The following is a 15,519-nucleotide window of genomic DNA, read 5'->3' as shown; positions in this document are numbered from 1 at the left end:
GTGACTTGGTCTAAATCTTTTAGTTTCCCAAAGCAAGGCTCAGTACTGGAGGTAAGCAACTGAAATGTCTGTCTGACTTCAAGTGTACTAGGTTGTATGTAGCTGCTTTAGCTGAAGTAGAACATGGAAGCTAAATTTCTTCACCTGGTTTATAGAGTGTTTGGGTGCACTCAGAATCCAACAGGTACAAATTCAGATGTCAGTGGTTGGCTTGTAGTTCATCTAGTTCTTAGAAATTGTAGTTCACCCTACCCAGTAACATACATTCCACTAATCATGGGCCAAGCAAAAATGTTAGTGGATCATTTAACATAGTACTTGAGTGCCATACAGTAACTACATTTTTACAGCAAAAACATACATGCTCATAGAGTTCTTCAGCTAAAATTCAAGATGGTATTATATTACTCAATTTGAATCTTGAAGCGGATGAATTATTGAAATCAATTGATTTTTTTTCCTAAACATAATAAATTAAAATAGCATTTGAACAGAAAATGCATAGTTTCCACACAATCCAAAGCACCATAAATGTCCCCTCCACAAACATAATACCTCTTATTCAACTAACGGAAATTAGTTAAATGTGGTTGCTATAGAAACGTGGAACTGTCCTGTTCAGATTTTCCAAGCAGCATCCTTCCAGATCCATATAGACAAAACATTCTTTGTAGCTTAAATATTAATCACTGAGGTATTTGCTTTTAGTCTCCCTTTTTCAAACAGTAGCTTCCAAAAGGTCTTTAATACCGATGGTTTATTGCGGACTATAAGCTCCTGCAGCTAGAACCAAGTTTCTTCGAGTAAAATGGAGATGTACAACTGGTGTTGATTTGGTCATATATGTTCCCAACAGTAACTCCTGTGAATTCTCAGGTAAATTTATATGCCCAGTGGCTGTAGTAAAGTCATCGGTCTCTAAATCTTCAAATGCTTTGACAGCATCCCACAACCGGACTGTATTATCCATTGAACCTAAGGGGAAGTTAAAAGGAAACTATTTAGTAGAGTCTACCATATTTGAGTTCTGACATTTTGTCAAATACACTTCATATATTTACTATATATTTCTGGTGGAAAAAATCTAAACTTGATTAATAAACTCTACCTTCTAAAGGACCATTTCAAGCAGTTTAACCCGAGAAGTCTGCACATGTCATGTCTTAGAGAAGCAAAACCTAACACAGTCAATCAACACTGTTTCATTTTAACATACCATTTACCCCTTAGCACAAAGCCATTTCTAATCATTTACCTGAGGCCAAAATTTCACCATCTCTACTAAACCTAAGTGAACAGACTGTATCAGTGTGGCCTTTTAATTCTCCAACCATCAAACCATGTCCGATATCCCAAAGGAGTACTCTGCCATCTGTTGCTCCTGTAGCCAGGAATCTCCCATTGGGAGAAAATGTCAAGGAATGAATTGGTCCCTAGAAAATAAGTCCATGGAAAGAATCAGAAGTGGGTTAAAAATATCTAAGTAAGAAAATGCTAGAATTTAAAAGCTTAATGGAATGAATAGTTATCTCAAAGACAACTTGTGTGCCAGAACAATGGTGTAAAATACCTTGTGTCCAGTGAATATTCTTACGCAGTTCCCATTCAAGACATCCCAGAGCCGCACAGTTCTGTCTGCAGAGCCCGTAGCAACATAATTAGAATTTGGATGGAACCTGGTACAATTCACATCAGCAAGATGGCCAGCAAATATCCTTAAAGGCTGGTAGTGGTCTGTAGCCCAGAGCCTTTTAAAAAAATGCATTGAAAGCAAAAAAAAAAAAAAAAAAAAAAAAAAAAGTAATAGTTAACTGCCAAAATTCTAAAATAAATACAGAAACACCCATGTGAAATATTAACTCCAAATAGATCTCCACCCCCACCCCCACCCCTTCACTGGCTACCTAAGGAAAAGTGGAATGAGTGAGACGAAATAACATTCTCAAGGGAAACTAAGTTGATTTAATATAAATTGTTTTCAATTCTCTAGTTCTCTGTTATGTACCCCCTTTCCTACCCCAATTCGTAGTCTAACCCATAGAAAAGTATTTTTCCCTAGTTTTGGCCACCATAAAATTAGTTTCTAATTTGAGTTACCTCATCCTGAACTTTAAAGGGGATCACAGGAAAACACCAGCAGTGCTCACAGTGATGGTGAAAGTCTAGCTGGTGGGAGGGGTGGGGAGCCTGTTAAATACTTGAGGGAAAAAAAGGATTCTTGATAGAATTACATAGTAATACTCCTCCCAAATTCATTTTCAAAATAGGTACTATAAATGCTGACATTCTCAAAAAGTTGATCCCAAATAATAGAAGTGAAAACAAGTTTGGCTGAAGTGTATAATTCCCCCAAAAACAATTTTGCCAGTCATAAGATCACAACGTTCTTACCGAGCTACTCGATCATGGCCCCCTGACACGAAGTAATATCCATATGGAGAAAACTGTGTGTCCCATACTGGGTAGTTGTGTCCTTTATATCCCACCAAGCAAGTAAATGTTTGAAGACTCCACAATCTAACAGTTCCATCCTCTGAAGAAGAAAGCAAGTAGTTCCTGCGGGAAGAAAAGGTAATATATTTGATTCCCAGGATAACTTAGTTACCTGTCCAGTTTCTTTGTACATTTGAATATGTTAAATATAGCTGACATGCTACATCTTTTACCTATACATGGAATTCACAGTAGATAACAAAAAGTTAAAATTATTAACTAAACTGTTAGCTCTGACACTACTGAACACCTACTGAATGAGATTAGATTATTTTTAAAAGTATACTGGGAAAACCGCAGTTCTCATAAAAAAAATTATACCAAAGGGTACCAACAAATAGTTGGTCATAAAGGTCAATTGAGAAAAGCTAAGAAAGATGATAGAAGATGTCACTTAAAATTCCACAATTCTTTAAAATGGAGATGCTCGGGCAGCCGGGGTGACTCAGCGGGTTTAGCACCACCTTCCGCCCAGGGCGTGATCCTGGAGACCCAGGATCGAGTCCCACATTGGGCTCCCTCCATGGAGCCTGCTTCTCCCCCTGCCTGTCTCTGCCTCTCTCATTCTCTCTCTCATGAATAAATATTTTTTTTAAAAAAAATAAATAAAATGGAGATGCTCAGAGCACCTGAGTGGTTTAGTCGGTTGGTTAAGTGTCTGCCTTCAGTTCAGGCAATGCTCCTGGAGTCCTAGGATTGAACTCCCCATCAGGCTCCCTGCTTATGGGGAGTCTGCTTCTCCCTCCCTCTGCCTCTCCTGCCCCATATTCTCTCTCTCTCGCTCTCTCAAATAAAATCTTTAAAAATAAATAAAATGGAGATACTCTTTTTCTATCATGTATAACTTGTATAAACATTTAGAAGGAAATGTCTTTGACAAAAAACACTATAGACATGGAAGTAATACTTTACCTTTTTTAGGGATAAAAACAAAAGCTAAACCACTCAAACTATTATGGTTTTCACTGAAATTGGAGATTTCCCTCAAGTAAAAATGTATCATCTGGCTATCAAAGTTTCATTCTCGAGATTCCATAAAAATGAAAATACACATGGGGTTGAAAGCTATTATCCAAATAAGATACAAATGGTATTATGAATATATAATTCCCTCCCATTTCTACAGAATGTTAAAGATCATGAAAAATAAGCAAATACCTGTGGGTTTCAAATTCCCTTTTCAGTATTATCCTCTCAGTACTTTTGATTACACAAAATTTTCAATTGACAGCTAACATGCCTTTATTATAAGGAATCTGTTCTGAATTTAGAGTTGCCACAAACCCAAGGGAGGAACCCAAAGAAGCAATTCAGCCCCTACTGGAGTTACACAAAAACTAAAGCTAATTCTTTAAAACCAACAAACCGGGGATCCCTGGGTGGCTCAGCGGTTTGGCACCTGCCTTCAGCCCAGGGCATGATCCTGGGGACCTGGGATCAAGTCCCACATCAGGCTCCCTGCATGAAGCCTGCTTCTCCCTCTGCCTGTGTCTCTGCCTCTCTCTCTCTCTCTGTGTATCTCTCATGATTAAATAAATAAAATCTTAAAAACAAATAAATAAAAAATAAAACCAACAAACCCTGAAGCTGTCCATCTTGATTCTATAAATTTGGGTCTGAATTAAGTTGCTATCTTGTACACAGTACCCCAAGATGAATTAGCAAATGGCAGGATTCTAAAAGATCATGCATGAGAGGCAACCATGAGATTTTTCTAACAATATCTCCCAACACATTTCCAGTAGTAACTTTTATATAATCTCAATATAATACAGCAATATTTAATTTTTCATTGTATTTTACCTGTCTGGACTGAAGCTGGCTCCATAGACAGGCCCGCTGTGACCATACAAAATCTTCAACTCACTGGCTGTTTTCTCATCCATTATTCTTTCTAAGACATCATCTGATTCTTTGTCTATGAGGCTAAGATCTAAAATGATCCCAAAATATTGATTTTTTTAAAATAAATTGATTAAAAAAATACATTCATTAGAACATTTTAAAGTAGTCACATCATGGTTCATAAGAACTAACATCTGAGCAGTTCCTCTTACAAACCACCCACAGGGCTAATGTCTCTAATCATCCCAGTGTACAGGAGAGGAAACTGAGGTTTAAGATAGTTAATAATCTGCCAGAATGCACATAGCTACTCAGTGTTGGAATTATGATTAAAACTCAAAATAGGGGCGCCTGGTTGGCTCAGACAGTTAAGCATCTGCCTTTGGCTCAGGTCATGATCCCAAGGGTCCTGGGATCAAGCCCCATGTTGGGCTTCATGCTCAGAGAGGAATCTGCTTCTTCCTCTCCCTCTGTGCTTGCTCTCTAATAAATTAATCTGCAATAAATAAATAAAACTCAAAGTAACCCACTATATTATAATGTTTTATACAAATGCAAACTATGGAAATATTAAAAGTTTTTTTTATAATGTATTATCTTGTTTAAAATTTAGCAAGAAACTTTCTTTAAAATGAAATCCTAAAATTAGTTCTTCTTAAGCCATTTTTAAGCTAAAACAGAAAGTACTCTCCCATTATTTACTTTAAAGGCATTTTTAAAATTCACAGGCAAACAGCCAAAATTAGATTTTTAAACTTACAGAGTTTTCTGGCCCAATCCCCCCATTCTATAGGTGAGAAAACTGAGGCCCAGGAAAGTTAAACGAGTCTAGCACCCCAGTCTCCTGATTGCCACTCCAATGCACTTTTCACTTGGGAATGTTAGCATTTTGAGTTAAAGTAAAATCAAGTGAAATTCTGCTGAGATCACAATCTCTTGTGTATACTCCAAGGATTCCAGATTCATGTAAACTAAAGCCGAGTTCACATCTTCACAGGTCATCTCAGTTACCTGCTGCTTGTTTAACACTACGAAGCTTTTTGGGTGTCACAGACCATACTCTAACAGTTGAATCTGCAAAACCTCCAGCAATCAAACTAGAATCATCAGTGACATCCACTGCAGTGAGGCCCTGCCAGTAAAAAAATAAAAACATTGTATTCAACAATACTGTCTTGGGAAAAAAAATCACATCTTAGAAAATATATAATAACTCTTTTTCTCATATAAGAGATCACTTGAGATTGCATTTTCTTCTATGAAACCCACTGTTTGAAAGTATTTACTTTGAGAACATGTCATTCACCTCTTTTTGCCCTCTAAATTTAAATCACATGAAGAAAACCTTAATCATTTCTGTACTTTACTAAATATATCCTTAGCAGCTTATTATAAACAATCTATAAAGACATGTTGAGTCCTTAAAAAGTTTTAAGTTTATATAAATACTTAAGCCAGGTTCAATAGAGATGAATTAGTTTCCTGCTCCTCAAAGGCTAGCAGAATTCTGATCAGTGAAACAAGCAACATTCTGGCACCTGCAAGTTGCTAAAGGTCTTTTCAACACTGCCTTCTATCTATTCCAAGCAGTGTCCAATTATCCTTTCCTAACTTCTCTCTGTAAGCTATGTTAAGAATTTAAAAAAGAAAAATCTGTCTTAGTTAACACATCTAAGTTTCTTTTCTTGGAAAGTGACCATTTTACAAGACTCTCTAGGCAGAAATTGCACAATTATTTTACCGACCTGGTAAGCATTGAGGAATGTATAGAAACAAATGGAGGGTAAACAGTCTGGCCCAAGGCGTACTCGTTTGGTGGTTTCTTTCATATTCATTATCTTATCCAATTTATCTGAATCTTTCAACTCAGGAAGAGGGATTCTGTGAAAGAAAAACAGACTGAAAATTACCCTATTAAGAAACTGAATTCACTACAATAACAGATCATCTTAAAACTCAGCACATGTTCCTTAAGTTTTTTCCTCACCTGTTTTGAGGTGGAGCATTAGGATCTTGTTTTTTGCTTTTGGATCCAATGCTATCTTTTTTAGGTTTCTTCTTTTTAGGTTTTCCTTCTTCATTTTCTCCTTCTTCATCTTCATCATCCAAAGGCACCTCAATTTCTGGCTCTTTTAATAAACCAAAGAATACCTGCAAGTCAAAGGAGCCAACATTTTCAAGATTAATATTTCATTCATTGACATCCTTTTCATATCTTGATAGGATGAATCACAATTACAATACAGTAACATACCCTGAAGCAGATTCTGTACTTATCTACCCAAGAGCCAATCTCCCCTTCTTCCTTACTAACAGAACCCTGATTTTGTTGGAGCAGCAATATGCTTGGTTAAATCATTTCTGTTCCCAGACTCCTTTGCAGCTTGGAATAGCCATATAACATCATTCTGGCCAACAGATGTACACACAAATATACTGGGTAGGGTTTTAGAAAAAAAAAATACTGTCTTCCTGATACAAAAGAGATTTAGCAGGGATAAGCCTTTTATCCTCCCCACTCTGCCTTCCTGGAATGTAGGTGCAAGCTGGAGCTACAACAGCCATCTGTGAGCACCAAGAAGAAGGCCACATTCTAAGAGAGTGGAGGAGAAACTAGGAGCCAGGCTCTTTGATGGCAGTGTGGAGCCCCTATGCCAGAGCAAGAGGGCTTTCCTCTGCAATTCATTGTATGTATATAAAATCCCTTATTTGCTTGTCACTGTAGTCAGGGTTCTGTTAAATGCAACCATTCCCAAATTCTCACTAATTTATACATCATCCTTAAAACATGAAACTTAATATACAGTGTACAGTTATTCCCAAACTAGCTATAAGAAAAATGTGTAAATTATGTAGATGGAAATACTACAGTTTTTCATAATCTGCATTATATAGTTCTTAGGTTTATTCCCATACCTTTGATTTGTTTGCCTCTCGTTTAGCCTCTCCTGCCAAACTTCCCACCATCGCATCTATCTGTTGCTTACTACGCGGCATCCCATCAAAGATGTCAATGTAGAGGTGCTCCTGAACTATGTTCCATATCTGATTGTTCTGTTTCTCCTGAAGATGCCTCTTCAAGAGTTGGTACGAGTCACGGGAAATACGCAGAACAAATTTACTTGTTCGAAAATCCAACATGGTCTCATTCCCTTTCATGTGTTCCTTTTTGGTAAGACTAGATAATACTCGTAGGTCATCCTGGTAATAACATTCCTGATCTCCATGGAACCTGTTTCAGTGATTTTAAAAAGTCATTTTTCAATGTAATCATTAAGGGATCTGCTCTCCCCCATATATTTATAAACATCCCAGAATATTTTCAACGTAGCAATCTGAATAATCCTGGACTAAGCTTACAGGATCAGAAGTAACTCATTTCAAAATGATTACAATTCAGTTTCTGATTTCATCCTGAAATTTAAAAATTTAATTTTCTAATGAAATGTATTATTAACATTTTAAGAGAATTTGAAATAATCACCATAAGTGAATGAAAGATAAGATGTCTACCACTAGTAGACATCTGAATTAGAATTTCTGCTTTACTAAATTTTATGTTCTCTCAAAATCCACTTTTAAAAGATTTTATTATGGAAAATTTCAAACATATACAACAGTAGAAACTAGTATAATTAACGAACCTATCCCCCAGCTTCTTAATAATTAATACATGACATTCTCATAAAACCCACCATTTTCAATGATTTCTTATATTCTTAATACCAGATATATTTATTAAACATCAGTATAATAATAATGACTAAAGAACAAACAAATGTTGATACCAAAGAATAAACACTTACATTTACTCACCATTACCAAAGGTAATTAAGTAAAGCTTTCAGCCTTGGTGATAATTAGTAAATTTAAATGTACTTTTGTTTCTATAAATCTTAATTTTCCTAATAAAGTAAAATTAAAGATCATATATTTGGCACTCACTAACAATGCAAAAACATTTAGAGAACAATGACTAAACATAAGGTATTAGGGCTCTAGCTCTGATACACAGCCAAAAGATTCCTCAACTGTTACCTATGTTACCCTATTATGATACACCAAGACATGAACTAAGGGTTTCCGTCCAAGATTTCAGTGAAATTAGAAATTTCAGCCTCCTGGTGTTCATAGCAGTCACTGCCCATAACCTCATCTGAGCACTGGTGCTTGGGAAGGGCTGAGATTGTCCACAACAAGCAAACAAGAGTCCCCCAGGATATTCTAGCTTTCTATGTGACGAGATGGCGATCCATGATACTAAGAGAGGAAGGGGTTTTTTGATGACAATACTTTAAGAAAAATTAGGTTACAATCCTGTCATCATCAGCCTTTGTTAATTTTTTTGTAAAATGCTAAGCTAAAGAATATTTGCTTTATAAACCTTCTATAAAGCATCATACAATAACGAATGGACATAATGGCATTGAAGCTAAGTGTCCCAAGTTCTATCATTCCTCTATGACCACTACTTGTGTTGTCTGACAACTGCTGGCTTTTGGGTCTATTGTTTGTATTAAAATGTTCTCATTCGGGATCCCTGGGTGGCGCAGTGGTTTGGCGCCTGACTTTGACCCAGGGCGCGATCCTGGAGACCCGGGATCGAATCCCATGTCAGGCTCCCGGTGCATGGAGCCTGCTTCTCCCTCTGCCTATGTCTCTACCTCTCTCTCTCTCTCTGTGACTATCATAAATAAATAAAAAATTTAAAAAAAAAATGTTCTCATTCAAACTGTTAAGTACTGCCTCCTTTTTAAACACTCCTTTTTTGGCTTCTATAACTCAATACCTTCCTGGTTTTCTTCCTACTTCTCTAACTTCTCCCTGCATACCTCTTCTACTTGGCCATCTGTTCTACTCTTTTTCTATCTCTTCTACTCCAAATGTTGGGAGTTCCTCAAGGCCCAGGTCCAGCCTCCCAGTGACTTATTTCATATAGCCCCCACTCCAGGTAATCTCATCCATATCCATCAATATTATACACAACTCCAATTTATGGCTCTAGTCCCTACATCTCCTTGGAACTCCAGAGACTTATATACCATTCACGAATCAACTTAGTATCTCTTAAATGAGTCAAAGGCATATTCAAATCTGAACTCAAGATTACTCCACAACCGGTCAAACCAGGTCTTCTTCCAGGGTTTCCTATCTTAGTGAAGGCCACCCCTATCCAGATGATGGAGCCAGAAACCTAATGGTTATCAATATTACTCTCATCTCCCTTACTCCATATCCAATCCATTACCAACTGCCTCACCAATATCTACTTACCTTCACAAACACTACTGCACCCTAGTCTAATATTTCTCAACAGAACATTTTGGGGCAGAACAATTCTTTGTTAAGTAGGACTACCTGCACATATTAGAACATTTGGCATCCCAAAGACACCTGCTCTTCCCCACCCTGGTCATTATGACAACCAAAACACCTTTACACATGTTCAAATAGCCCAGGAGAAGCCGGAATAATATTACCCCCTAGTTGAGGACCACTACAATCACCTCCCAAACTAGTCACTCTAAAGTCACTCTGTTCCTCCCCACAACCACCATCTATTCTTTTTAACTGCATAAAGGTCCTTTCAAAAGGCAAATCGGGGCACCTGGCTAGCATAAGTAGTAGAGCATACGACTCGATCTCATCAGGGTTGTGAGTTCAGCCCCACTCTGGGTAAAGAGATTACTTCAAAAAATAATAATAATTTTTTTTAAAAATGCAAATCTAATAATGACATGGACCTTCAATGACTTCTATAGCAGAGACACCTCGCTGTCCCTAACATCCATTTTTTTTCTTTCTTCCTCCACAGCAGAATTCCTGAATATTAGCTGAGCACATAAACACAGGGAGGTAGGAAGTGTGGACATTGACTAACCACATAAAAAAGGAAGAGGGGGCAGCCTGGGTGGCTCAGTGGTTTAGCGCCATCTTCAGCCCAGGGCGTGATCCTGGAGACAGGGGATGGGAGTCCCACATCAAGTTCCCTGCATGAAATGAAGCCTGCTTCTCCCTCTGCCTGTATCTCTCTGCCTCTCTCTGTCTCTCTCATGAATATATAAAATCTTAAAAAAAAAAAAAAAAAAAGAAGAAGAAGAGGTGTGGGACACCTGGGCGGCTCAGTGGTTGAGCATCTGCCTTTGGCTCAGGGCATGAACCCAGAATCCTGGGATCAAGTCCCACATTGGGCTCCCTGTGGGGGAGCTTGCTTCTCCCTCTGCCTATGTCTCTGCCCCCACCCCTGTGTCTCTCATGAATAGGTAAATAAAATCTTAAAAAAAAAAAAAAAAAGGAAGAGGTGTGTGCAACTTCCAGAAAGGATGTGCGCCTTTCCAGCTGACTGCAACACTAATATGACTGCTCAGAGCCAAAGAGCCATCTTGTGCCGCAGGTAGAAACTACCCGACAAGGATGGAAGAGCATCAAGATGGAGAAAGCCTGGGTCCCCAGTAATCAAGGCCTCCATACCAGTCCCCGACTGCCTAACCTTTATGAGAGAGAAATGAACTTTTACCATACTTAAGCCATATTATTTGGGTTTTCAGTCACTCTCAATCTAATCTAACCCTAACACAGCTTCCTATTGCTCTTAGGATAAAAGCAAAAAATACACTTATTTATGTCATTATTGTTTGAGTGTTCATTGAATCTCAGCTACACCTAATCCTACCCAATACAACCCACCACTGCTCTCAGAATAAACAAAGACCCTCAACATGGCCCAAGAACCTGTCTGTACCAGCCCAGCTTCAGGTTATACTGTACCTGACTCCATACTCTGCTCCAGCCATACTGGCCTTCCTTCATCTCTGCACCTACCATGATCCCTCCCGCCAGAGCTATTCCACATGCTTTTCCTACCTCTCTTTATCTGGTTAGCTCCAATCCAATCTTCTGATCTTACCTCAAGATCACTTTCTCAGGGAGCTTTCCCTGACTTCTCCAACTAGATCAAACCCCTTTTTTAGGTTCTCCTAGCAGCAGGTATCTCTACTTCATGAAATACATTTTGAGTTACAATCTTACACTTGTGTGGTTACAGATGTGTATACACATTATATATGTGTGCTATTTATGTAATACATATGAAATTCACATACTTCTCAAAAAATGATTTTGCTTCATTCTCATGTTGATTGTAGACTAGTTCCAAGTACATGTGTACAAACAGAGGATAAAAGAGTTGGGATAACTCTGCCCGATGGCAGTCCAAAGAACATTCGATGAAGTGTTTCAGTCCACTATAGTATTCTTCATACATTGTGGGGTCTCCTTGTTGGTTGTAGGCTGACAGCACAGCACTGACATCCGGCTGGTCTTCCACAGCTACGCTTCCAACTGTTTAAAAAATGAAGAACAACTTTCAAAAACTGACCTGATACATACCAAGTGACTAAAGCTGTTTTATTAACGTCCAGAGGGAAACTGTTTCTTAGATGTTTGCCCCTCTCCTCTCAAACTCTCTCCCCCACACAATCACACAATCTTTTTTTTTTTTTTTTTTTTTATTTATGATAGGCACACAGTGAGAGAGAGAGGCAGAGACACAGGCAGAGGGAGAAGCAGGCTCCATGCACCGGGAGCCTGACGTGGGATTCGATCCCGGGTCTCCAGGATCGCGCCCTGGGCCAAAGGCAGGCGCCAAACCGCTGCGCCACCCAGGGATCCCAATCACACAATCTTTTAATGGGATTTTCACTTCGTTTCAGTCACCCTTCCAAAACTCCTTCAGGTTATCCATATCTTAAAATAAAATTTTCAAATCAGTAACAAAAACGTTCAATATTTTTCCTGCAGCTACCTCAAAGACAAATTTCATAAAACATGGTATGTGCAAATCAAACAACTATATTAACCTTCTCTTAAGGTTCAGTGTAAATGGCACCCACGGCCACCAAGCGCTGCCCTGAAGTAACATTCCCAGATCTCTGAACTGAGTATTATAACTTTCTTGTAACACATCCTATTCTGCAGGATATGTATACATCTATCACTCCTTATAAAATGCAAGCATTTCAAGGGTGGGAAGGATGAGCCTTATTTATGTTTTCAAAAGATAACTCAATTTACATGCTTAAAATAATCTCCATAAATACCATTCCAAGGCAGAAAACATGAGTATTTGGGGATCCCTGGGTGGCTCAGCGGTTTAGCGCCTGCCTTTGGCCCAGGGTGTGATCCTGGAGTCCTGGGATCGTGTCCCACATCGGGATCTCTGCATGGAGCCTGCTTCTCCCTCTGCCTCTCTCTCTGTGTCTCTCATGAATAAATAAAGTCTTTTTTTAAAAAGGAAACAAAAAAACCATGAGTATTTATTTGTAATAAAGCAATACCAAACAATGATACACCTGCCAATCTAATCAGTCTGTTGCAAAATTTTAAGTTGCAATTATAATACTTCTGTGTTCTTCACTATACAAATGTTATAAGTTCTTTTGGTTACTCAGATGGCCTCTTTTCCTCCTTACTGGTTTCTGAGTTACAATAGGTCAAGTTTCTGAAAAGATGAGAGATTATAGAAAAATAACCAACATAATTCATCCATCTTATAGTTCATTCACAAAGTTTAGCATTAAGAAAAGATTCCTCTCAATCACATTTTTGCACATTTCTATTTAAGGGATACAAGGATACATATTCACACTTCACTTCTGGCAAGGGTACAAGATTAGGTCTCACATAAATAGAGATCTATTTGGCTAGAGGCTCTGCACTGGATAACTGCATTCAATAAACGTTTATTATCACCTCAGGATCACCTTTGAGTCCTCATACTGTGTATGAATTTTACTGCGTGGACTTTGCAACTACAATTGCTAGGAAAAGGCTGGGAAGGGAGGTCTCAGGTGTTAAGTGTTAGGTGGTAGGCATAAACTTAATAGTGCCAGGCATTTTATATATATTATAGATGAGCCTCACTATAATTCATTTAATAAAAACAACAACAACAAAAACCCAACCTCAACCTCAAGAAGAATCAGCATCACATAAGTAAAAGCAACAGAGATAGAGAGTCTGAACCCTGGTTTGTTCAAAACCTATTCCTAAATGAATGGTTCTCAAACTTTGCCATACATCAATACCCCCTTAGAAGCATATATTCAAAAATGGAGATTCCTGGGCAGCCCAGGTGGCCCAGCGGTTTAGCGCTGCCTTCGGGCCAGGGCCTGACCCTGGAGACCTGAGATCGAGTCTCTCGTCGGGCTCCCTGCATGGAGTCTGCTTCTCCCTGTGCCTCTGTCTCTGCCTCTCTCTCTCTTTCTGTCTGTTATGAGTAAATAATTTTTTTAAAAAAAATAAGGAGATTCCTACAGATTCCTCTACATGATCTGATTCACCAAGTCTGAAGTGATGTTCAAAAATCTGCATTCCCCCAAAGGTTTAACTAGTGATAGCCTATAGTTTGAGAAATACTGCTTTACTATGTTCCATCACTCCCTGGCTATTCAGTCCAAAGCAAGTCCCTTGGCTTTTCCGAGTCCGTTTTCTTATAGAGGTAATGTCTAGCTCACAGTGGAATTGTGAGAATTAGGATATATAAGGTATTTTTAGTAATTACTTAAAGAAGATAGCACAGTTCTGTATAAACAGTGTTAATGCAGACCTGCCAAAGCTTAAGAGCCCCAAAAAGAAGAAAGGGACCGAAAGCCTGAAGGTCCCCGCCTCTAGGCGCCCACCCTCCCCAGACATCCCTCTGCTCAACTGCTCTCCTCAGCCTCTCACTGGAACTGACAGCTTGGAAGAGGGTTTGACTGCGCAGCCGGCGCACCAGAGAAAGGGGCGGGCATGTGGCCCTAGAGGCGGGCCCAGGAAATTCAAAACAAGCCCGCAGAGGTGCAGGCCTGCCAGCCTCTGCCTTCCCGGCTTGCTCCCTTCCGTGCCCTGCCTCCCCGGGACTCCGCGGCTCACCTTTCCCCGGAGCCGGAGGACCTGTCGCTAAGCCCGAGACGGCGGGGGCCCCCGAAGCGCCGGTGCCCGGAGGGTCAGGGGCCGCGGGGCCGGGGGCCGAGGCTGTGACCCGGCTGAGAAGCGCGCTAGCCGCCTCCGTACCGGCGCCGTCCGCCTCTCCCGGGGCTCCGGTGCCCGCCACTGCTTCCTCCAGCAGCCGGGCCTCACGGCGCAGCGCCTCTTCGGCCTCGCGGAGGTTACTCTGCCGCAGGAACTGCAGCACGGCCAGCAGAGTCTGTCGGTCGTGGGGGGCGCCGGCCTCCGGAGCAGCGGCGGGCACCGGGGCCGCCCCCGCCGGAGCAACGGCGGAGACAGCCACCGAGGGTTTGGGGGTCCCACCATCCCCGCCGGCCGACGACGCCGCCGCCGCCGCAACGTTCCCGCCGCCGCCGTTGGGGCCGTTGTTGGTAGTGCCGCCGCCACCCTCGCCAGTGCCGTCCCCCGCCTGCGGAGGTAGCAGCGTCGGCGGTCCCTCTGGCTCTAACTTGACCGCCACCTCCGTCTGCTCCTCCGCCAGCGCCGCCATCTTGCGGCTGAGCCACCTCGCGCCGTCAAGCGTGATTGCGTTTTCACCACATGGAGGGCGGGGAGGAGCGTTTTACGACACACTGGGAAGGCAATATACGGCAGTAGGAGGGGCGAGAAGGGAGGAGAAAAAGAACAGGAGCGAGAGCAATTTTCGAAAGCGAGTGACAGAAAGGCAGGAAGTGGGAGGTGGCGACCGCCTGTAACATCTGACTGTAATAACTACCGTTTATTGCAGACCCGCTATTTTTAGGCACCGTGAGAGACATTTTACATTGTATGACCTCCTTTAATCCAACAATCTTACAAGGCAGTATTATCCTCTCTTTACAGGTGACTCAACCGGGACCCAAAGAGGTTAAACAACTTACTTGCCACAGTCACGCAGGAAGAAAGTGAAAGTGTCAGAATTCGAATCCAGGTCTCTAACTCAGAAGCATATCCCATAGCCAGAAGAAGTCTTCTGAGATACTGGTAATGTTTTTTATTTTGATCTGTGTGGTGGTGACTTCTTTTTATTTTTTAATTTTTACCTTCATAAAAATGAAACAAGCTAAAGGTATGAGTTTTGTGACCTTTACAGCATGTATGTTATAATTCAGTAAAAAAGTGTTTATCTAAATTTTGTCATTGTGAAATGGGTACATTCTGTATCCGTGCTGTTAAACTTTATTACAAATAAACTGCGTTTTTTTTTTTTAAGAT

The 15,519-nt window shown here is 40.4% G+C and overlaps 1 protein-coding gene across 1 annotated transcript; it reads right to left on the bottom strand.

The window, feature by feature from the left end:
- Positions 1-12: 12 nt before the first annotated feature.
- TAF5 (TATA-box binding protein associated factor 5) lies at positions 13-15,283 on the bottom strand. The gene is made up of 11 exons (XM_055346078.1): positions 14,251-15,283; positions 11,442-11,679; positions 7,255-7,570; positions 6,326-6,489; positions 6,084-6,219; positions 5,350-5,470; positions 4,297-4,426; positions 2,392-2,556; positions 1,571-1,748; positions 1,256-1,433; positions 13-975 (listed from the first exon to the last, which is right to left on the bottom strand). Exons 1-11 carry the CDS (start codon positions 14,813-14,815, stop codon positions 758-760), a joined length of 2,409 nt encoding a protein of 802 aa, XP_055202053.1. The 5' UTR covers positions 14,816-15,283; the 3' UTR covers positions 13-757.
- Between the last annotated feature and the right edge of the window lie 236 nt (positions 15,284-15,519).

Source organism: Nyctereutes procyonoides, unplaced genomic scaffold (genome assembly GCF_905146905.1).
Source record: "Nyctereutes procyonoides isolate TBG_1078 unplaced genomic scaffold, NYPRO_anot_genome, whole genome shotgun sequence".
Lineage (NCBI taxonomy): Eukaryota > Metazoa > Chordata > Mammalia > Carnivora > Canidae > Nyctereutes > Nyctereutes procyonoides.
This window is presented reverse-complemented; position numbering and strand designations above follow the sequence as displayed.

Excerpts from the sequence above, each read along its gene's own strand:
- TAF5 (XM_055346078.1), bottom strand. The coding sequence starts at position 14,815 with ATGGCGGCGCTGGCGGAGGAGCAGACGGAGGTGGCGGTCAAGTTAGAG. Across the intron at positions 7,571-11,441 it reads GCAAAATCATTTTTTGAGAA|GTTCCATGGAGATCAGGAAT; the intron begins GTATGTGAATTT and ends TCACTGAAACAG. Across the intron at positions 4,427-5,349 it reads TAGTGTTAAACAAGCAGCAG|ATCTTAGCCTCATAGACAAA; the intron begins GTAACTGAGATG and ends GGATCATTTTAG.